The sequence below is a fragment of the Lynx rufus genome, unplaced genomic scaffold (assembly GCF_022079265.1).
Source record: "Lynx rufus isolate CCGP_SWC_20201006 ecotype Redwood Valley unplaced genomic scaffold, mLynRuf1.p SCAF_15, whole genome shotgun sequence".
Taxonomy (NCBI): Eukaryota; Metazoa; Chordata; class Mammalia; order Carnivora; family Felidae; genus Lynx; species Lynx rufus.
This window is the reverse complement of record NW_025814829.1, coordinates 43042782-43061174: the sequence shown is the minus strand read 5'-3', so window position 1 is coordinate 43061174 and position 18393 is coordinate 43042782. Positions and strand designations below refer to the sequence as shown.

Below are 18393 nucleotides of genomic sequence, written 5' to 3'. Positions count from 1 at the left end.
CATGCAATTATCTAAGATATTTCTAGGAAGGTACTTCTAGGAAGTACCATGGAGAAGTAATGAAATTCAAAGATATATACCCACGATCTTAGCTGGAGCATTTTCAGTAGTGAAAAACTGGTAGCAATCCAAACATCCAGTGATACGGAAAAGGTTAAATAAATGTTTGTTCACAATGCCATGAATTTTCACTGCCTCTTTTAAGACCTAGCAGTAGAGAGTTAGGTAAATCCTGCTTCTCACTAAATGACATTCTGGAATCAGTCTTTCCAAGACCTCATTTGTTTCCATTTTCTTCATTCCCAAACCCCTTCCTGTTTCCCTGCTGATGGACACCAGCCGTGCGTGAAGATCATTTTCCCATATCTATACCAGTACTTCATACCACCCAACACACTAATTTGTGTTAATCCAGTCAAATAAAGTGGTACATCATTGTTACTTATTTTTGTTTTTCCCCAGTTATTAGCAAAATTGAACGTCTCCTTACCTTTTCACAGCACAACCGCCTGTATGTTAACTTCAAGTGAAGTTGTCTTTGTGCAGAAATCACTGCCTTTAGGGGCGCCTGGGTGGCGCAGTCGGTTAAGCGTCCGACTTCAGCCAGGTCACGATCTCGCGGTCCGTGGGTTCGAGCCCCGCGTCAGGCTCTGGGCTGATGGCTCGGAGCCTGGAGCCTGTTTCCGATTCTGTGTCTCCCTCTCTCTCTGCCCCTCCCCCGTTCATGCTCTGTCTCTCTCTGTCCCAAAAATAAATAAACATTGAAAAAAAAAATTAAAAAAAAAAAAAAAAGAAATCACTGCCTTTGGTGTTAATTAAATACACTAATGTTCCAATTCGTGACTTGTGCTTTGGGGGCCTTGTATTTAAAAGTCCTTCCCTACCTCAAAGCTTGCAAGTTATTCTCTAGCCAGTACCCCCACCCGTTTTGTTAACTGCCGCTGTGACGTGGCCCCTCCGCGCTAAACTGGCTGCTGTTCTTTGGCCTGGCACTGGTCAGTAGGGAGGAAAAGTACTTTCCAACTCTTCTTTCCCATCCATGGCTCCCGACACGTCTCTGCTCTGGGTTGCTATTTCTCCATTACGTTAGGATTTGACCACCTTCTCTGGCCTTGGGAGGTCCTCTCGATGTTTGTTATTTTGACACCTCAGTTGATTAACTTGCTTTTGCGGCTTTTCTAAGATTAAGACAGAGTCAGTCAGCAACCCCGAACAGTGGATTCTTTATTTACGCAGCTATTTAAGAAAATTTTTTTCAATATTTATTTTTGAGAGAGACAGAGACAGAGTGCGAGTGGGGGAGGGGCAGAGAGGGAGGGAGACGCAAAATCCGAAACAGGCTCCAGGCTCCGAGCTGTCAGCACAGAGCCTGATGCGGGGCTCGAACCCACAAACTGTGAGATCATGATCTGAGCTGAAGTTGGACACTTAACCGACTGAGCCACCCCAGGCTCTCCTACACAGCTGTTTTTAAAAGTTTTATAATGACATGAGAAAAGGCTCATGATATAATGATGAATGCAAAGCAGGATACAAAATTGGGTATAGTATAATCTCCATTGTGTGTATACACAAGAGTGTGTATGTTTTTATATATGTGTGTAAAGGAAAAAATGCTCATATGCCAAAAGTCCAATAGTTATTTCTGGGCTGTGGAATTATGGGTGATCTTTATTTTCTTCATCATAACGATTCTGTGTGTTCCAAGTCCTGCCCCTCCAACTTTCTTCAGTGAGTGTGTATTTTTTTGCCGGTAAATTTCATTTTTTAAAAAATGATTTTGCTCAACCATAAGGTTATACTTTAGACCATTAGAGAGAAGTTATCTTCGCGTGTATCTGTATTTAAGTAGTCCTATGGGTTAATCCTTCAGATTAATCTGATAGTTTCCTGCCAGTGTGCTGTTTTGCCCAAAGCTTTGAACCTATGTATGGATTTAAGCCCATTTTTTATTTTTTATTTTTTTTATTTTTATTTTTTCAATATATGAAATTTATTGTCAAATTGGTTTCCATACAACACCCAGTGCTCATCCCAAAAGGTGCCCTCCTCAATACCCACCACCCACCCTCCCCTCCCTCCCACCCCCCATCAACCCTCAGTTTGTTCTCAGTTTTTAAGAGTCTCTTATGCTTTGGCTCTCTTCCACTCTAACCTCTTTTTTTTTTTTTTCCTTCCCCTCCTCCATGGGTTTCTGTTAAGTTTCTCAGGATCCACATAAGAGTGAAAACATATGGTATCTGTCTTTCTCTGTATTTAAGCCCATTTTTTAATGCTTTGTTAAAATTTATTTAAAATTTTTTATTATGAAAAATTTCTAACAAATTAGAACGGTATAATGAACCTGTGTATCTATTTCCCCGATTTAGCAACTGTCCACATTTGGCCAGATTTGCCTTATCCCTTTTGCTAAAGTACATATTAAAATAAATGACCTACATCTTGATATTAAGCTCATATATATACGTACCTTTAAAATAGACTGACCCGCAGGGGCACTGGACTGGCCCAGTCAGTAGAGCGTGCGACCCTTGATCTTGGGGTCATGAGTTCGATCCCATGTTGGGGGTAGAGATTACTTACAAATAAAATCTTCAAAATATATACATTTACCTATGAAACAACAATATCTTTTTAAGACTACTTTGTCAAATACACCCCCACAGATTTTTCTCTTCTGTTCTTCAACCTCCCAAACCAGGATCCTGGGTTTCCGCCGAGCGCCCTTAGTGGTTGGCAGATTTGTTAATCTGCGGACAGAGATCAAGCCTGTTGCCACGGAGCAGCTGTTGAGCACCTTCCTAACCGTAGGTAAGAAGATTATAGAGGACGTTTAAATAGAGGAGTAGTTAATAAGTTATTAACTATCATGGCGCAAGCTGGTTTGTGACTTTCAGGAACTGAAGAACTCAAGGGAGCACAAAACCAAATCAGGTAACTTGTTCTCAGGTCACTGGGGGAAACAGATCTGACGGCAGGTGGCCAGAAAGCGAAAGTTTTGCCTGATGTGTGCTTTGTTGTGTCTGTGAAGTAGGAAGTGACATAGTTTACTGATAGTGTAAGCAGGTGATAACTTCTTTTCCTTCTGCTTGATCTCAAAGTAAATCTCAAACTTAAATTTTAGCCTGAATGTGTATTATTGACTTGGAGGTGTTTTTCCTATACATGTCCTTTCTTGGGAACTATCTCCTTAGAATTGAGGAAACCCTAAGGCAAGCCTGTAAGAGGGTCAGAAATGCCCTTGTAGGGTTGCGTGTGGGCCTGAAAGATCACCGCTGCCTTCTGCTCTGAAAGGGTCAGCCTATAACTCGCTGTACATGGAACTGGCTGTGGTCCCTCTGGTCTCCGTTCTCTGTCTTCTCACTCCAGGGTGAGGACTCTGAGCTAAATTCTCACTCCAGTTCTCCTTGTGGGCACAGTGAGAACAGGAGGGATTCAGAGGTGCTGGGGGCTCTTGTTTCAGCCTCATCGTGGTGACATTTTCAATGACACAGTGCTCTGCATTATGATATGACTATCAAAACAGCATTGCGAGATGAATTTCAGCTTGCTTGGCTAGAATGAATGGATTTATATTTCCAATGAGGTGAAATTGAGTATTTAAAGGGCTTATGACAGATTCATCATTCAGAATTTAAACATAGAAGGCCAAGCTACACTGTTCTTACAAATAAGCAAAAACACACAGTGTCATGATTTGTTTCATATATTTTCTAATCATCTTTGCCTGTCCAATTTTATGCTCAGGCAAACACAAGTTCCTGCTGGATGAGAGGAGGTCAAGAATAGGCCAGAGCCTCTGCTCTCTGGAGACTCACAGAAGGTTAACTCTCAGACACGGTGCGAGGGGTGGGAGAGGGAGAGGCCAGAAAAAGGTTTGTAGAGGATGTTATTGTCACTGAGACTGAGTATTGAAGCATCGGTAGGAGGCGCCCAGGCAGCGTCTTCGCTGGGCATCAGGCGAAGTAACAGGAAGAACGGAGCGAGGGCATAGAGACAGGCCAGTGCGTGGGGTTGGCACACTTGGGGAATGAGCTTCTGGACGCACCCTCAGCACAGAGCAGCGTCTCAGTGGGCGCTGCCGGAAGATCTCATGGACCACGTGGCTTAAACAGTGGAGATTTATTTCTCCCAGTCGTGGAGGCTGGAAGTCCTAGATGAGGGTGCCGGCACAGTTGGGTTCTGGTGAGGACACTCTTCCTGGTTTATAGTCAGCCACCGTCTTGCTGTGTCCTCACACGGCAGAGAGAATGAGAGAGGAATCATCTCTGCTGTCTCTTCTTACGAGGACGTGAACCCCATCATGAGGGCTCCTCCTGGAAGTCCCACCTTCAAATGCCAGCACACTGGGGATTAGGGGTTCAACATATGAACTTGGGGGTACAGAAACATTCAATCTGTAGCAGCAGGTAGACGGATTTGGCTGGAGGTAGATTTTAAATAATGAGCTGACCTTAGCACAATTTTTAAAAATATGTTATGAGATAACTTCATATAATAACAACTAAGTTCTATGTGACCCTTGCAGCTCAACAAAGCACTTACACAGTTACCTTATTTTGATCGTGTTGACAAAAGAATGCAGTAAGTAAGGGAGATGTACCTATATTTCACACCTGAGAAAGAGGCTCGAAGGAATTAGAGGACTTCCCCAAAGTCACATAGCTACTACTTGTTAGCCAGGACTCAGACCCGGATTTTCAGACTCTCAAATATTTCATCCGCTTATATTCTTTTACAGTCTTTCAGGGGTGCCTGGGTGGCTCAGTCAGTTAAGCTTCTGACTTTGGCTCAGGTCATGATCTCGCAGCTTGTGACACAAGCTGTGAGCCCCGCATCGGGCTGTGTGCTGACAGCTCAGAGCCTGGAGCCTGCTTTGGATTCTGGGTCCCCCACTCTCTCTCTGCCCCTCCCCGCTGTCTCTCTTTCTCTCAAAAATAAACATTTAAAAAATGACATTCTTTCAACAAAATTCTGTTTCACTTCTGTGTGGTAGGCTCTGAACCAGGTGCTGAATATACAAAAATGAATAACACCTTCCTGTCTTCCAGGAGTTTCGTCTAACAAGGAAGCCAGACACATACAGAGGGCCTGTGAGCGTGTGGAAGGGAAGGGCAGATGTGAGGGTCAAGGTGACAGTTCGATAGCGAAGGTGGTATTTCATTCAAGTCTTATAGGGAGAATAGCAGTCCTCCAGGAAGGCAGAGTGGGAAGGCACATCCTGGGTGTCCGGACTCTAACCTTTTCTGTACTATAGACTCTTGGCATGCTAGAGAGGAGCTTTTCTCAAAATAATGTTTTTAAATACATAAATTAGGATACATAGAATTCTAAATGAAACCAATAATATTGAAATATAGTTTTGTTATCAAAAATTAGAAAAAGCCAGTTTGTGATATACTAGTATGTGCTTTGTTATTACTTAACACACGAAATAACAAGATCATAATCATAATCTCAGACTGTGTATGAATGATACTTTGGGCTGTCTGCAACAGTGCTAATATGATACAAAAAGTCTAATTTCTTCTGTGAAAAAGTCACAGGTGATGATAATACCACCCTGGTTTGCTCCCTGCCATCATAACTGACGGAAATGCTAAGTTTCAGATAGAAGCTAATGAAAATAAAAATGTAATTTTGTTCCCATCCGGTGCACGGGCTCCCTGAGTTAACCGTGTTCCAAGTGGCGGGCGGTGCATGGACAAGGTGACGAGAAGTGAGAGAAGCCTGTGGCAAGCTCAGGAGACTGTGTAATTTAGCTAAAGTGAAGGGGCTGTGGTGCCGGTGAGGGGGGAAGGCAGGTGATCCAAACGATGTCACTGAAGGGCCTTGCGCACCAGGCTTAGAAGTGGCGACGTTTTGCCTAGGCAGTGGGAGGCCGTTAAAAAAGCTGGAGCACGGGAAGATCAGAATGGAATTTTGGAAACCCAACTGCGGCGGCTTTGTGGAGGATGGGGATGAGGTTGGGAAGGGGATGAGATGAGCGATGAGAGCACATAGAGGCTGTGTGCGAACCGCGTGTGTGGTACGAGCCAGAACCGGAGTAAGGACGGCAGAGAGGAAGAGTTAAGAGACACTCGAGAATTAAAATGGAATGGATTTGTGAACATTTGGGCTGAGTGGGACAATTGAGAGAGAAGGAAAAATTAAGAATGACTCCCAAGTTCCTGGATTGGATGACTCAGGGTATAACAAAGCTGTTAGCTGTCGTAGGAATGTGTGCAAAGGAGCAGACTTGGGGAGATGAAGAGGAGGAAGACAGTGAATCAAATTTTGGACATTTCGTTTCCTTGTGTGAAATAATAAGAAATAGGTATATTTGGCTCTGCCCCCAGTGCCTGCACAGAACTCCTAAAACCCTGGTGAATTCCTAAGCAATAACAGCACAGGGGTGTCTCTTGTTCTCTTGAGGTGACACCACGTGGGCTTCCGGATGTCTCCTGGATGGGAGCTCGTCACCAAAGAGACAAGCCACAATTGGAAACTTGGAATTTTCACCACCACCCCACCGTCCACCTCCCATTCTCCAGGGAGGAGAGGGGTGTTGAAAATAGAGTTAATAATTGACCGTTCCTCTCTGAGAAAGCCCTCCATGAAAATGCCAGCAGTATGGGATTTGGGAGTTTCCAGATTAGTGAACCAGAATGCTTCCATATGCCACTGGCCAGGCCCCATGAGGACAGAAGCTCCTTTGTTGGAAACCTTGCCCTGTTTATCTCCATCAGGTTTTTGCTTTGTATCCTTTGTAATAAACCAGTAGTCTAGTGAGTAAACTGCTTTCCTATGAGCCTCTCCAGGAATTTTTTTTTTATTGAGCTATAATTGGCATACAACATTTATGTTAGTTTCAGGTATACATCGCAATGGCTTCACATTTTATCACCACAATGTCTAGTTAACATCCATTGCCGTACGTAGTTACAGAATTTTTTCTTGTGGTGAGGACTTTTAAGATCTATTCGCTTAGCAAGTTTCATTGTAGTATTATTAACTATAGTCGCCATGCTGTGCTTTACACCCCCAGGAACAACCTATTTCATAACTGGAAGTTTGTACCTTTCGACCCACTTTATTCCATTTCGCCCACCGTACACCCCACCGCCTCTGGCAACTACCAGTCTGTTCTCTGTATCTGAGAACTTAGTTTTGGATTGTTTTTTGGTTTTGTTTTTAGATTCTACACGTAAGTGAGATCAGATGGTATTTGTCTTTCTCTGTCTGGCTTCTTTCATTTAGCATAATGCCCTCAAAGTCCATCCATGTTGTTGCAAATGGCAAGATTTCATTCTTTTTTTTTTATGGCCAAATAATATTTCATTTTGTGTGTGTGTGTGTGTGTGTGTATGTATATATGTGTGTGTGTGTATGTATATACACATATATACATATATGTATATATACATATACAAATATACACATATATACATATGTATGTATGTACATATGTATATATATATATACGTATATATATATACACACACACACATATACATACACATACAGCAATAGTCATTCATCGGTGGACACTTAGGTTGTTTCCGTATCTTGGCTATTGTAAATAATGCCACAGGGAACGTTGAGGCGCCAACCCCTCAAGTTGGTGGGGTTTTTTTTCCAGTAAATACTCAGAATTGTTAGATCATACGTTAGTTCCATTTTTTAATTTTTTGAGAAACCTCCACAGTGTTTACCGTGGTGGCTACATCAGTTCACATTCCCACCCGGTACACAAGGGTTCCCTTTGCTCCGTATCCTCACCAACACTTTGTCTTTTGATTATACCTATTCTAACAGGTGTGAGATGATATCTCATTGTGGTTTTGATTTGCATTTCTCTCGTGATTAATAATGTGAAACACCTTTTTTCTTTTTAAAAAATTCTTTTGAGAGAGGGAGAGAACATGAATGGTGGCGGGGGTGGGTGGTGCAGAGGGAGGAGAGAGGATTGTAAGCAGGCTTTACACCCAGCATGGAGCCCAACACCAGGCTCAGTCTCACAACCATGAGATCATGACTTGAGCTGAAGTCAAGAGTCAGATGCTCAACTGACTGAGCCACCCAGGCTCCCCTTTTCAGATTTTCATTTGGATTTTAGTTAGTTAACATACAGTGCGATATTGGTTTCAGGAGTACAATTTAGTGATTCGTCACTTAGATACAACACCCAGTGCTCATCACAGGTGCCCTCCTTAGTACGCATCACTCATCTAGCCCATTCCCCACCCACCTCCCTCCATCAACCCTCAGTTTGTTCTCTATCTTTAAGAATCTCTTATGGTTTGTTTCCTCTCTCTTTTTTTCGTCCTCCCATATGTTCGTGTGTTTTGTTTCTTAAATTCCACATATGAGTGAAGTCACATGGTATTTGTCTTTCTCTGACTGACTTCACTCTAGCTCCATCCGCATCGTTGCAAATGGCAAGATTTCATTCTTTTTGATGGCTGACTAATATTCTGTTGTGTATGTATACCACATCTTCTTTATCCATTCATCAGTTGATGGGCACTCGGGCTCTTTCCACAGTTGGACTATTGTTGATAGCACTGCTGTAAACAATGGGGTGGTGCATGTGCCCCTTCAAATCTGTATTTTTGAATCCTTTGGGTAAATACCTGGTAGTGCAGTTGCAGGATCGTAGGGTAGTTCTACTTTAACTTTTTGAGGAACCTCCATACTGTTTTCCAGAGGGGCTGCACCAGTGTGCATTCCCACCAGCAGTGCAAAAGTGTTCCCCTTTCTCCACATCCTCACCAACATGTTGTTTCCTGAGTTGTTCTTTTTAGCCATTCTGACAGGTGTGAGGTGGTATCTCATTGTGGTTTTGATTTGTATTTTCCTTGATGATAAGTGATGTGGAGCATCTTTTCATGTGTCTGTTAGCCATCTGGATGTCTCCGTTGGAAAAATGTCTATTCATGTCTTTTGCCCATTTCTTCACTGGATTGTTTTTTGGGTGTTGAGTTTGTTAAGTTCTTTATCAATTTGGGGTATTAACCCTTTATCAGAGATGTCATTAGCAAATGTCTTCTCCCATTCTCTTGGTTGCATTTTAGTTTTGTTGATTGGTGAAATACCTTTCGTGTACTGTTGGCCACTTGTATGTCTTCTTTGGAAAGCTGTTGATTCAGATCTTCTCACTTTTTAAAATCGGGTTGTTTTTTTGCTATTGAATTGTAAGAGTTCTTTATTTATTTTGGATATCAGCCCCTTTTCATTTTGTTGATGGTTTCTTTTGCTGTGCAGAAGCTTTTAGTTTGATGTAGTCCCATTTGTTCATTTTCGCTTTTGTTGCTTTTGCTTTTGGTGTCAGATCCAAAAAAAATCATCACCCAGACCGATGTCAGGGAGCTTACTGCCTATATGTTCTTCTCCTCCTGTTCCTCTAGGCATTTTATGGTCTCAGGTCTTAGGTTCAACTCTTTAATCCATTTTGAGTTAATTTTGTGTATGGTAAAAGGAAGTGGTCCAGTTTCATTCTTCTGCATGTGGCTGTCTAGTTCTCCCAACAGCATTTACGGAAGAGACTGTCCTTTCCGCAGTGTATATTCTTCTGCCCTAGCAAATTAGTCAGACCCCAGGAAGGGCTTATAGAAACCTCTTGAGTTTTAAGCTAGTCCGTGAGAAGCCCAGGTGACCACCTAGACTTACAACTGGCATGTGAATTGGAGCACAGTCTTGTCGGACTAAGACTTTTTTTCCCCTTAAGTTTTTAATCTTTCTAATTTTATTTTATTTATTTTACTTTTTTGAGATTATATTTTTAAGTAATCTCTATACCCAGTATGGGGCTTGAACTTACAACCCCAAGATCAAGGTGTCACATGCTGTACAAACTGAGCCAGCCAGGCTCCCTTAATCTTTCTTATTTATTTTTTTATTTCTAATTTTATTTTTTAAATTTACATCCCAATTAGTTAGCATATAGTGCAACAATGATTTCAGGAGTAGATTCCTTAATCCCTTTACCCATTTAGCCCATCCCCTCTCCCACAACCCCTCCAGTAACCCTCTGTTCTCCATATTTAAGAGTCTCTTATGTTTTGTCCCCCCCCCGTTTCTATATTATTTTTGTTTCCCTTCCCTTGTGTTCATCTGTCTGTGTCTTAAAGTCCTCATATGAGTGAAGTCATATGATATTTGTCTTTCTCTGACTAATTTGACTTAGCATAATACTCTCTAGTTCCATCCGCGTAGTTGCAAATGGCAAGATTTCATTCTTTTTTTTTTTAAGATTTCATTCTTCTTGATTGCCGAGTAATACTCCATTGTGTGTGTGTGTGTGTGTGTGTGTGTGTGTGTGTGTGTGTGTGTGTACATACACACATACACACCACATCTTCTTTATCCATTCATCCATCGATGGACATTTGGGCTCTTTCCATACTTTGGCTATTGTTGATAGTGCTGCTATCAACATGGGGGTGCATGTGTCCCTTTGAAACAGCACAGTTGTATCCCTTGGATAAATGCCTAGAAATGCAATTGCTCAGTTGTAGGGTAGTTCTATTTTTAGTTTTTTGAGGAACCTCCATACCATTTTCCAGAGTGGCTGCACAAGTTTGCGTTCTTGTGGGACTGAGACTTTAACTTTTGGAGTCTGGTGCTGTCTCTGGGTAGATAGTGTCAGAACTGAGTTGAATTGTAGAATACCCAGCCGGTGTCCCAAGAATTACAGTTCTACACAGTGGAATTTGGTACAAAATCTTACCTTGACAGGAACATCCAGGGGTAAATGTTGACCGGTCATTTAGGTGCTGAAGTCTACAGCCTAGCTGAGAAGTGTGGACCGGAAGTATAGATTTGATTATTACAGGTTCATTCAAGGAGAACATGGAGACGAAGGTGATCAGAAAACCAGTTGTAAAAGCTTGATGCATCCAGGAAATAGTAAAAGATTCAGAGCCTAGGTTCATGGCAGTGAACAGGGATATTGAAGTCTGGAAAGGTAGATTGGAGGGCAGATGATTAATAACAAGTAGATGGCATTGATTGGTCTCTGACATTGTGTCAGGCTCCGTGGTGAGCATGACTGTGGGTTATCCCTTTTGCTTTTCACAACCCAGTGGAAGAGGGCTGCTCTGTCCATTTTACAGAGGAAGCTCAGAGAGGTGAGATTACATGCCCAAAGTCTCACGTCTAATGACGTCTAAGTCTCACGTCTAATTGCGGTCCATATTTTAACCCCAGAAACCTGACCCTACTTCGCACTCAGCCAGTACACCATACTCCATTCAGTTGCAAAGGGTCTTAGCAAACTCAGGAGTTTGGGTTTTGTCATAGAGGCAGCAGGCTTTGCTGCAGTGTTCTGCTTGTTTTTAAAAAAAATTTTTGAATCAGTAAGACATTCACACAACTCGGAATTTTTAAAAAGTATTAGAAAGATTATAAGAAAAGTTTCCCCCTCATCTCTCCATTCCTTCTCCTTCCTCCCAGTGGTCATCTCTGTTAGTAATTTCTTTATGTCCTTTTTTGTATCAAATACGAATGTATATTTTTATTTAACTCTGCCACTTTATAATACATATGTCATACTGTACGTACTTTTGCATCTTCTTCTTTTACCTAATATGTCTTAGAAATCTATTATCATATAAAGAGCTTCTTCATTCTTTTGTTGTTTTGCCAGCTGTACAGTGCTCTGTTGTATGGATCTGCCATGACTCATTTAAGCAGACCTTTATTGGACATACAAGTTCCGGTATTTTTTTTACAACCAGTGTTGCCCAGAATTAATATGTACACATGTATAACTTCATACATGATCAAATATATCCAGAAACGAAAGCGCCGGGTCAAAGGGCACATGTACTTTTACACGGATGTTAACCAGTTTACGTTCCCAGTAGTGATGCGTGAGAACCCCTCTTTTCCATTAGCATCAGCAACAAACAGCATGTTACCGAGCTTTGGCTTTTGTGTCTTTCAGATGTATCATCTTTTCATTTGTTTAAGAGCCGTTTGTATTTTCTTTTACCTGTCTTTGTGTATCCTTTGCTCATTTTCAGCTCTGCCACTGCTCTTACCAAATTATCAGAGCTCATACATAGGGAAGACAGCCCTTTGTGATACGAGATATAAATATTTTCCCCAGTTCTTTTTTTTGACTTTGCTTATGGTATCATTTTGCGTTATAGAAATTTTTTGTTTGTTTTGAATGTGATCGATCCATCTTTTCTTACAGATTTTCTGATTTTGAATCATAGTTAGCCTTGCTTGCTCGAAGATGATGGGAGAATTCCGCCTTTTTAATTTTAAGTACTTTTATAGTTTTATTTTTCACATTTAACTTTTTGACATAGTTAGAATTTACCCTGGTGTGTGGATGAAGTATGGCCCCAGCTGTTTGTGTCATTTTTCTGGGTGGCTGTCACTTGTCCCAGTAGTTATCCCAGCTTACTACAGCGGTGGTCTTTTTCCCCCTGAAATAAATCTTCGTTTGTATGTGTTTCAGTTTCTGGACTTCCTGTTCTGCTCCTGTCTGTTCATGAGTTGATCTATGGTTTAATTATTGAGGTGTCATGGTATGTTTTGAGAGGGTTAGTCCCGCTCTTTGAGATTTATTTTAAGAGTTTGCTAATAGTTTTTTTCTTTTTCCTTATTACCTTAAAAATCGTCTTATCCAGTTACCCTCTAAAAGATCTGTTGGTATTTCTTTGTTTTGTTTTGTTTTGTTTGGAGAGAGAAGAGCACACAAGTGAGCATGAGCGTGCAAGTGGGGGAGGGGCAGGGAGAAGGAGGCAGAGAACCCCAAGCAGGCTCCAGGCTGCCAGCACAGAGCCCAACATGGGGCTTGATCTCATGAACCGTGAGATCATGGCCTGAGCCAAAATCAAGAGTCGGACACTTAACCAGCTGAGCCACCTAGGTGCCCTGATCTGCTCGTATTTCTGATGGGATCAAGTTAAATTTATAAGTTTATATTTTTATAATTATAAACATTATATATGTGGTATATTGTTCAATTAATTCAACTATTCTTTACCTAGAAATGTTTTTAAGGTACAAGAGTGATATAATCAGGTTTGTGGGTGGGCGTGGAATGGTTTTATTTCTATGGAGTGTGTGCTGTGCTGGGGGCTGGAATTACCAGAACGTTTGATTGCTGCCCATCTCTTTAGGGATACGTGTGCGTGAGAACATGAACAGTCATTCAAGGAGTATGTGAAGGGGTTACATGGAGGAAATTAGCTCATTTGATGGCTATATTTAATAGCGATGGAGGGCCAAGAAAACATCACTTACCTTTTAGACTTGGTTTTTTAAACTTTTTAAAAATATTTTCTTTAATGTTTACTTATTTTTGAAAGAGAGAGGGAGAGAGAGAGCGCATGCCAGCAGGGGAGCGGCAGAGAGAGAGGGAGACACAGAATCCGAAACAGGCTCCAGGCTCTGAGCTGTCAGCGCAGAGCCCGACGCGGGGCTCAAACTCACGGACCGCGAGATCATGACCTGAGCCGAAGTCAGACGCTCAACTGACTGAGCCACCCAAGTGCCCCTAAACTTTTTATTTATTTACTTTTTAATAATTTTGTTTTAAGTTTATTTATTTTGAGAGAGAGAAGGAGAGCAAGTGGGGCAGGGTCAGAGAGAGGGAGAGAGAGACAATCCCCAGCAGGCTCTGCACTCTCAGCACAGAGCCTGATGTGGGGCTCGAACTCACAAAGCATGAGATCATGGCCCGAGCTGAAGTCAAGAGTCAGACGCCTAGCCAACTGAGCCACCCCAGTGCCCCTAAACTTCTTATTTTGAAATAATTTTAGATTTATACAAAGGTTGCAGAGATGGTCCAGAGTCCCCCAGATTCCTTAAACAGTTTTCAACCATTGGAGAATAGGGTGCAGACATGAATACGCTAGTGAATGAGGACTTCAGTATTTCCCAAGCACCAGAACACCCTCCTACACAGCTGCATTCAGTCGGCAACATCAGGAGATTATTTGCCGTTGATGCGGCATCAGCGTCTAACACACAGACGTTGTTCACATTTCGCCACTTTCCCTGTAATGTCCAGAACTCCGTCTAGGATCGTGTGTTGTGTTAGTTGTCATTTTAGCTTCACTCTCCTTGTTTTTTCATGACTTTGAACATTTGGTAACAGTGCAGGCCAGTTACTTTATAGAATCTCTCTCTTTTTTTTAACGTTTGTTTATTTGTTTTGAGAGGGAGCACCCACGCACACGAGCTGGAGAGGGACAGAGAAAGAGAGAGAATCTCCAACGCAGAGCCCAACGCGGGGTTTGAACTCACGAACCCTGAGATCATGACCTGAGCAAGATCAAGAGCCAGACATTTAACTGACTGAGCCACCTAGGTGTTCCTATAGAGTGTCTCTTAATTTGAGTTTGTCTGATATTTCCTCGTGATTTAAAGTTTGGGTGGGAATACCAGAGAAGTGCTATTGTGCTCTTCTCGGTACATCATATCAGGAGGCACATGATGTAGATTTGTTGCTGTGCCCCATTACAGGTGAGGTTAACTTTTTTAATGTTTATTTTTGAGAGAGCAGAGAGAGAGAACATGTGTGAGCGGGGCAGAGAGAGGGGGATAGAGGATCCCAAGCAGGCTCTGCGCTGACAGCAGAGAGCCAGAGGTAGGGTTTGAACTCACGAACCGTGAGATCATGACCTAACCCAAAGTTGGACACTTAACCGACTGAACCACCCAGGCGCCCCGGTGATGTTAACTTTTATCACTTGATGGTAGGCATCTGTAAGCTTCCTCCAGTGTAAAGTTAGTATTTTATACTTATTAGCAATTATTGAATACTTTATTGTGAGGTACTCTAGAACTGTAAATATTCTATCCTCATCGAACTTTTACCCACCAGTTTTGTTTGACATTCATTGATAATTCTTGCCTGAATCAGTTACTACTGTGATAGTTGTCAAATAGTTATTTGCTAATTTTATCATTCTTTCTAGACTTAATAGTCTCCATTCTGTTAAAGGGCAGAACTCTCCCCCGGTGACCAACGTTGATTTAGTTATTTGTTGATATTACTATGAACTCTCAGACTCTTAATTTACTCAGAGTTATAATTTGTTGTTACTTCTTTGATGCTCCAACTGTCCCAGATTTGACCAGTGGGTTTTGGAATGTCCCCATCATTCTCTGAGTGCTTCCTTACACCTGGCGTAGCAACAGGACCCAGATCCGTCTCGTACTTTCCCCGCCCCCACCCTGGAGTCACCTGTTTCTCCAAGGAGCCCTTGGTCCTTTTAAGATAGTAGTAAAATGGTATTTAGAAACTAGTATGGGAGTGCTAAGTGTGCTCATTACTGCTTGCTTATCGTTTCCAGGTTTTTTCTCTTGAGGGGCAGAGGTTGGAAAGCTGTGTACACACACACGTCTGTGTAAATATGCATGTATACACTCACAAACATCTGTGTGTTTTTCTATACCTGTATGTTAAAGCTCTCAAACCAGGAGTTCCAATTCTAATTCAACACCACAAGATTTATTCTGGTTTTCTCCCTTTCTGTGTGTTAATCTCCCTTCTCCATCTGAGAACCCTGGTTCCCATTATCCTCAGTGTATTTATTTGTGCTACACCCCACTCCCACCCCCATGTACCCAGACTCCCAGCCCATAGCCTGACCCCATGCAGGCCCACTCCGCCTCCCCTGGGCGCTCCGGCCAGTGTCAGCCCTGACCGAAGAGAAGAGGGCATGACTTTTCTTTACTTAAAGTGAGTTCGGAAAGATACTTGTGACACCACTTGACTCCTGGGAGAGGGACTGGCTAGCAGGGACACAGAGGGCAAGGAACTATTTCAAATACGTCCTTTTGTGCCTTCCGACGTTGTTTTCTCACCGTGTGCCTTTATTTCCTGTATAGAAAATAAATCGATGTTGAAATATCATTCAGGATCATTGTTCTCACAGTATTTGTTCACTTAGCTGCTCCCTTTGACACCGTCGGGGAGAACTTGGAGTCTTCTTTTCTTCCTTAAGTGTATTTGGCTCCTTTCTCCGCTTTAGGAAATAATACTTGTTTCTACGGGAAGTGTTACTACTGCCGAGAAACGGAGCCAGCTTGTGCCGATGGAGATACGATGGAGGGGTCTGTCACGCTGTGGCTTCCGGATGTGTGGCCTCTGCAGAAACACCGACACCCGTGGGGCAGGACTTACCGAGAGGGCAAACTGGCCAGGTGCGTGCTCCTGTGGCCGGGCCGCCACCTCGTTCTGGCCTGTGCCCGGCCAGCCGCCGCGCCGTGTAGGAGCCGGGGCTTCCGTCCAGGACCACACAGGGCTGGGAGGTGAGGGTTGGGGGCAGCCCGCCAGGCGGGGACGTCTCTTCTCTGTGTTTGAAACGGTGCCAGGTAGAGCGCGGGCGCCCGGTAAATACCCCCGGCGGTGCCCCTCGCCTCCAGGTGGGAGTACGACGAGAGCTACTGCGACGCCGTGAAGAAAACGTCCCCTTACGACTCCGGCCCTCGCCTCCTGGACATCATCGACACCGCAGTCTTCGATTACCTGATTGGCAACGCTGACCGCCATCACTATGAGAGTTTTCAAGACGACGAAGGCGCTAGCATGCTCATCCTTCTTGATAATGCCAAAAGGTAGGGCCACGCGGCTATCCTCGTCAGTTCAGGGATTCTGCGCGTACAAGGGCGCGTTCGTGGGTGCCCTGGAAAACGTCCAGAACGCAGTCGCCAGAAGGCGTCCTTCCCGTTTTCGGTCAGGGTCTTCGCCCTTGGCGCCCATCCTTCCATCTGTACGCCCTCCACCCTCGGGTCTGAGGGCTTTAAAAAGTGGAGAAGTGGGGTTTTTCCCTAGGAGGCAAAGACTGTGATTCTCAACACAGACTGCGGGACAACAGGGTCTTTGATTTTTCGCTCGCTGCTTGTGTCACTCTCCCTTGACGAGGTTTTGAGTCTTGAGAAATACATATTTAATAGAACATGAAATTTAATTACTCTTAAGTTGATTCTGTCCAAAGGGTCATGCGGTTTAAAGAATTAATTTGTTCGATAGGATGTTTTGCTTCATTTATGGCAGTCTAGGCCCAGACTTTTTATGATCATGAGAAGAGCAGTTCCTTTTTTTTTTTTCCTTTTTTAATGTTTATTTTGAGGGAGAGGGAGAGAGAGAGAGCAGGAGGGGGGCAGAGAGAGAATCCCAAGCAGGCTCTGCATGGTCAGCTTAGAGCCCGATGTGGGGCTCGATCTCACAAACCGTGAGATCATGGACCTGAGCCAAAATCAAGAGTCAGACACTTAACCGACTGAGTCCCCCAGGCACTCCGTCTTCGCCATTTATTATTTGAGGGCCTGCGCTGTGCTGAGGGCCGCCAGACCTTCCAGGCTGTTAGGGTGAGCTTCTAGCACAGAGTGGGTTTTTCTGGAACCACTTCTCATTCATTCTGAATTACTGCTAAGATCATTTTTACATCTGCTTGGAATCACTGTCAGCCTTCCGAGCAGCTTCTCCTGTCTGAATCTGGCCATCTACTTTCTTGTAGGAATAGATGAGCCAGCTCTGTTCTGATTGGTGATTTGAAGTAGAGCAAGTGGGAATCATGTGACTAGTGTTTATTTCTCTTCCCGCCCTTAAAGCCTTTCTAGGTTTCGGGGTCTTCAGGCCCTCCCTTTGGTCCCCGGGCTCCACCCTGTGTTATGTGGTTATGCCTCAGCACCTTGCCGTAGCTGGCTTCTAGAAGAGAGGAGCCTTGTAAATGAGGGCATTTGTTGTTGGATACTGCGGTACAGGCTGTTAGGGATCCCATGTCTAATTGGTCATGCCCTGTTTATTTTTAATTTAAGTGATTTGAGCCGTGGGAGCATGAAATTATCTAGGATCACATTTGGGTTTTCTTAGAGAATTTGCTCTTGCCCTGATGCTAAGCGGGGAACTGGTGCCACTAACTAATTCACTAAGTTTTAATTTGATTTTCAGCTTTGGGAACCCGTCACTGGATGAGAGAAGCATTCTTGCCCCCCTCTATCAGTGTTGCATGTAAGTTACGCACATCAAATACATCGGCCAGTGTTGTCTTCCTTTCCAGGCTCAGGGAACAGTACAGTAGGTTCCTTGGCCTTAAGACTTCCTAATACCTGACCAAGTGCTTTTTATGCTTTTCCAACCCAGAACCCCTGGAATTCAAAAGTCACTGCAAATTTTGTATGAATAGAAATTTTCAGTCTGTTCAATAATATATATTCACATTTGTTTTACTATCAGAAAATAGTCCTCTGTCCAGCAAAAATCTAGTACAGTCTGCATCCCTGGCTGCTGTATTGTTTACCTTGGGGTTTGAGGTCCTCTCACTTCCTCACTACAGACCACCTGAAGTTTGCATATCTCGATTTGGTTTTGTTTTTAATGTTTATTTTTGAGACAGAGCATGAATGGGGGAGGGTCAGAGAGAGAGGGAGACACAGAAT

At 43.2% G+C, this 18393-nt stretch overlaps 1 protein-coding gene across 8 annotated transcripts in view; it reads left to right on the top strand.

Moving 5' to 3' along the window:
* Window positions 1-18393, top strand: part of FAM20B (FAM20B glycosaminoglycan xylosylkinase) — a 44083-nt gene that overhangs the window by 20980 nt on the left and 4710 nt on the right. For all 8 annotated transcript variants that reach the window (XM_047076942.1, XM_047076939.1, XM_047076943.1 and 5 more), the window contains 4 exons: window positions 2702-2811; window positions 15984-16155; window positions 16378-16569; window positions 17906-17965. In XM_047076942.1, the coding sequence (XP_046932898.1) occupies window positions 2702-2811; window positions 15984-16155; window positions 16378-16569; window positions 17906-17965 (534 nt within the window). The remainder of the gene's footprint in view (window positions 1-2701; window positions 2812-15983; window positions 16156-16377; window positions 16570-17905; window positions 17966-18393) is intronic.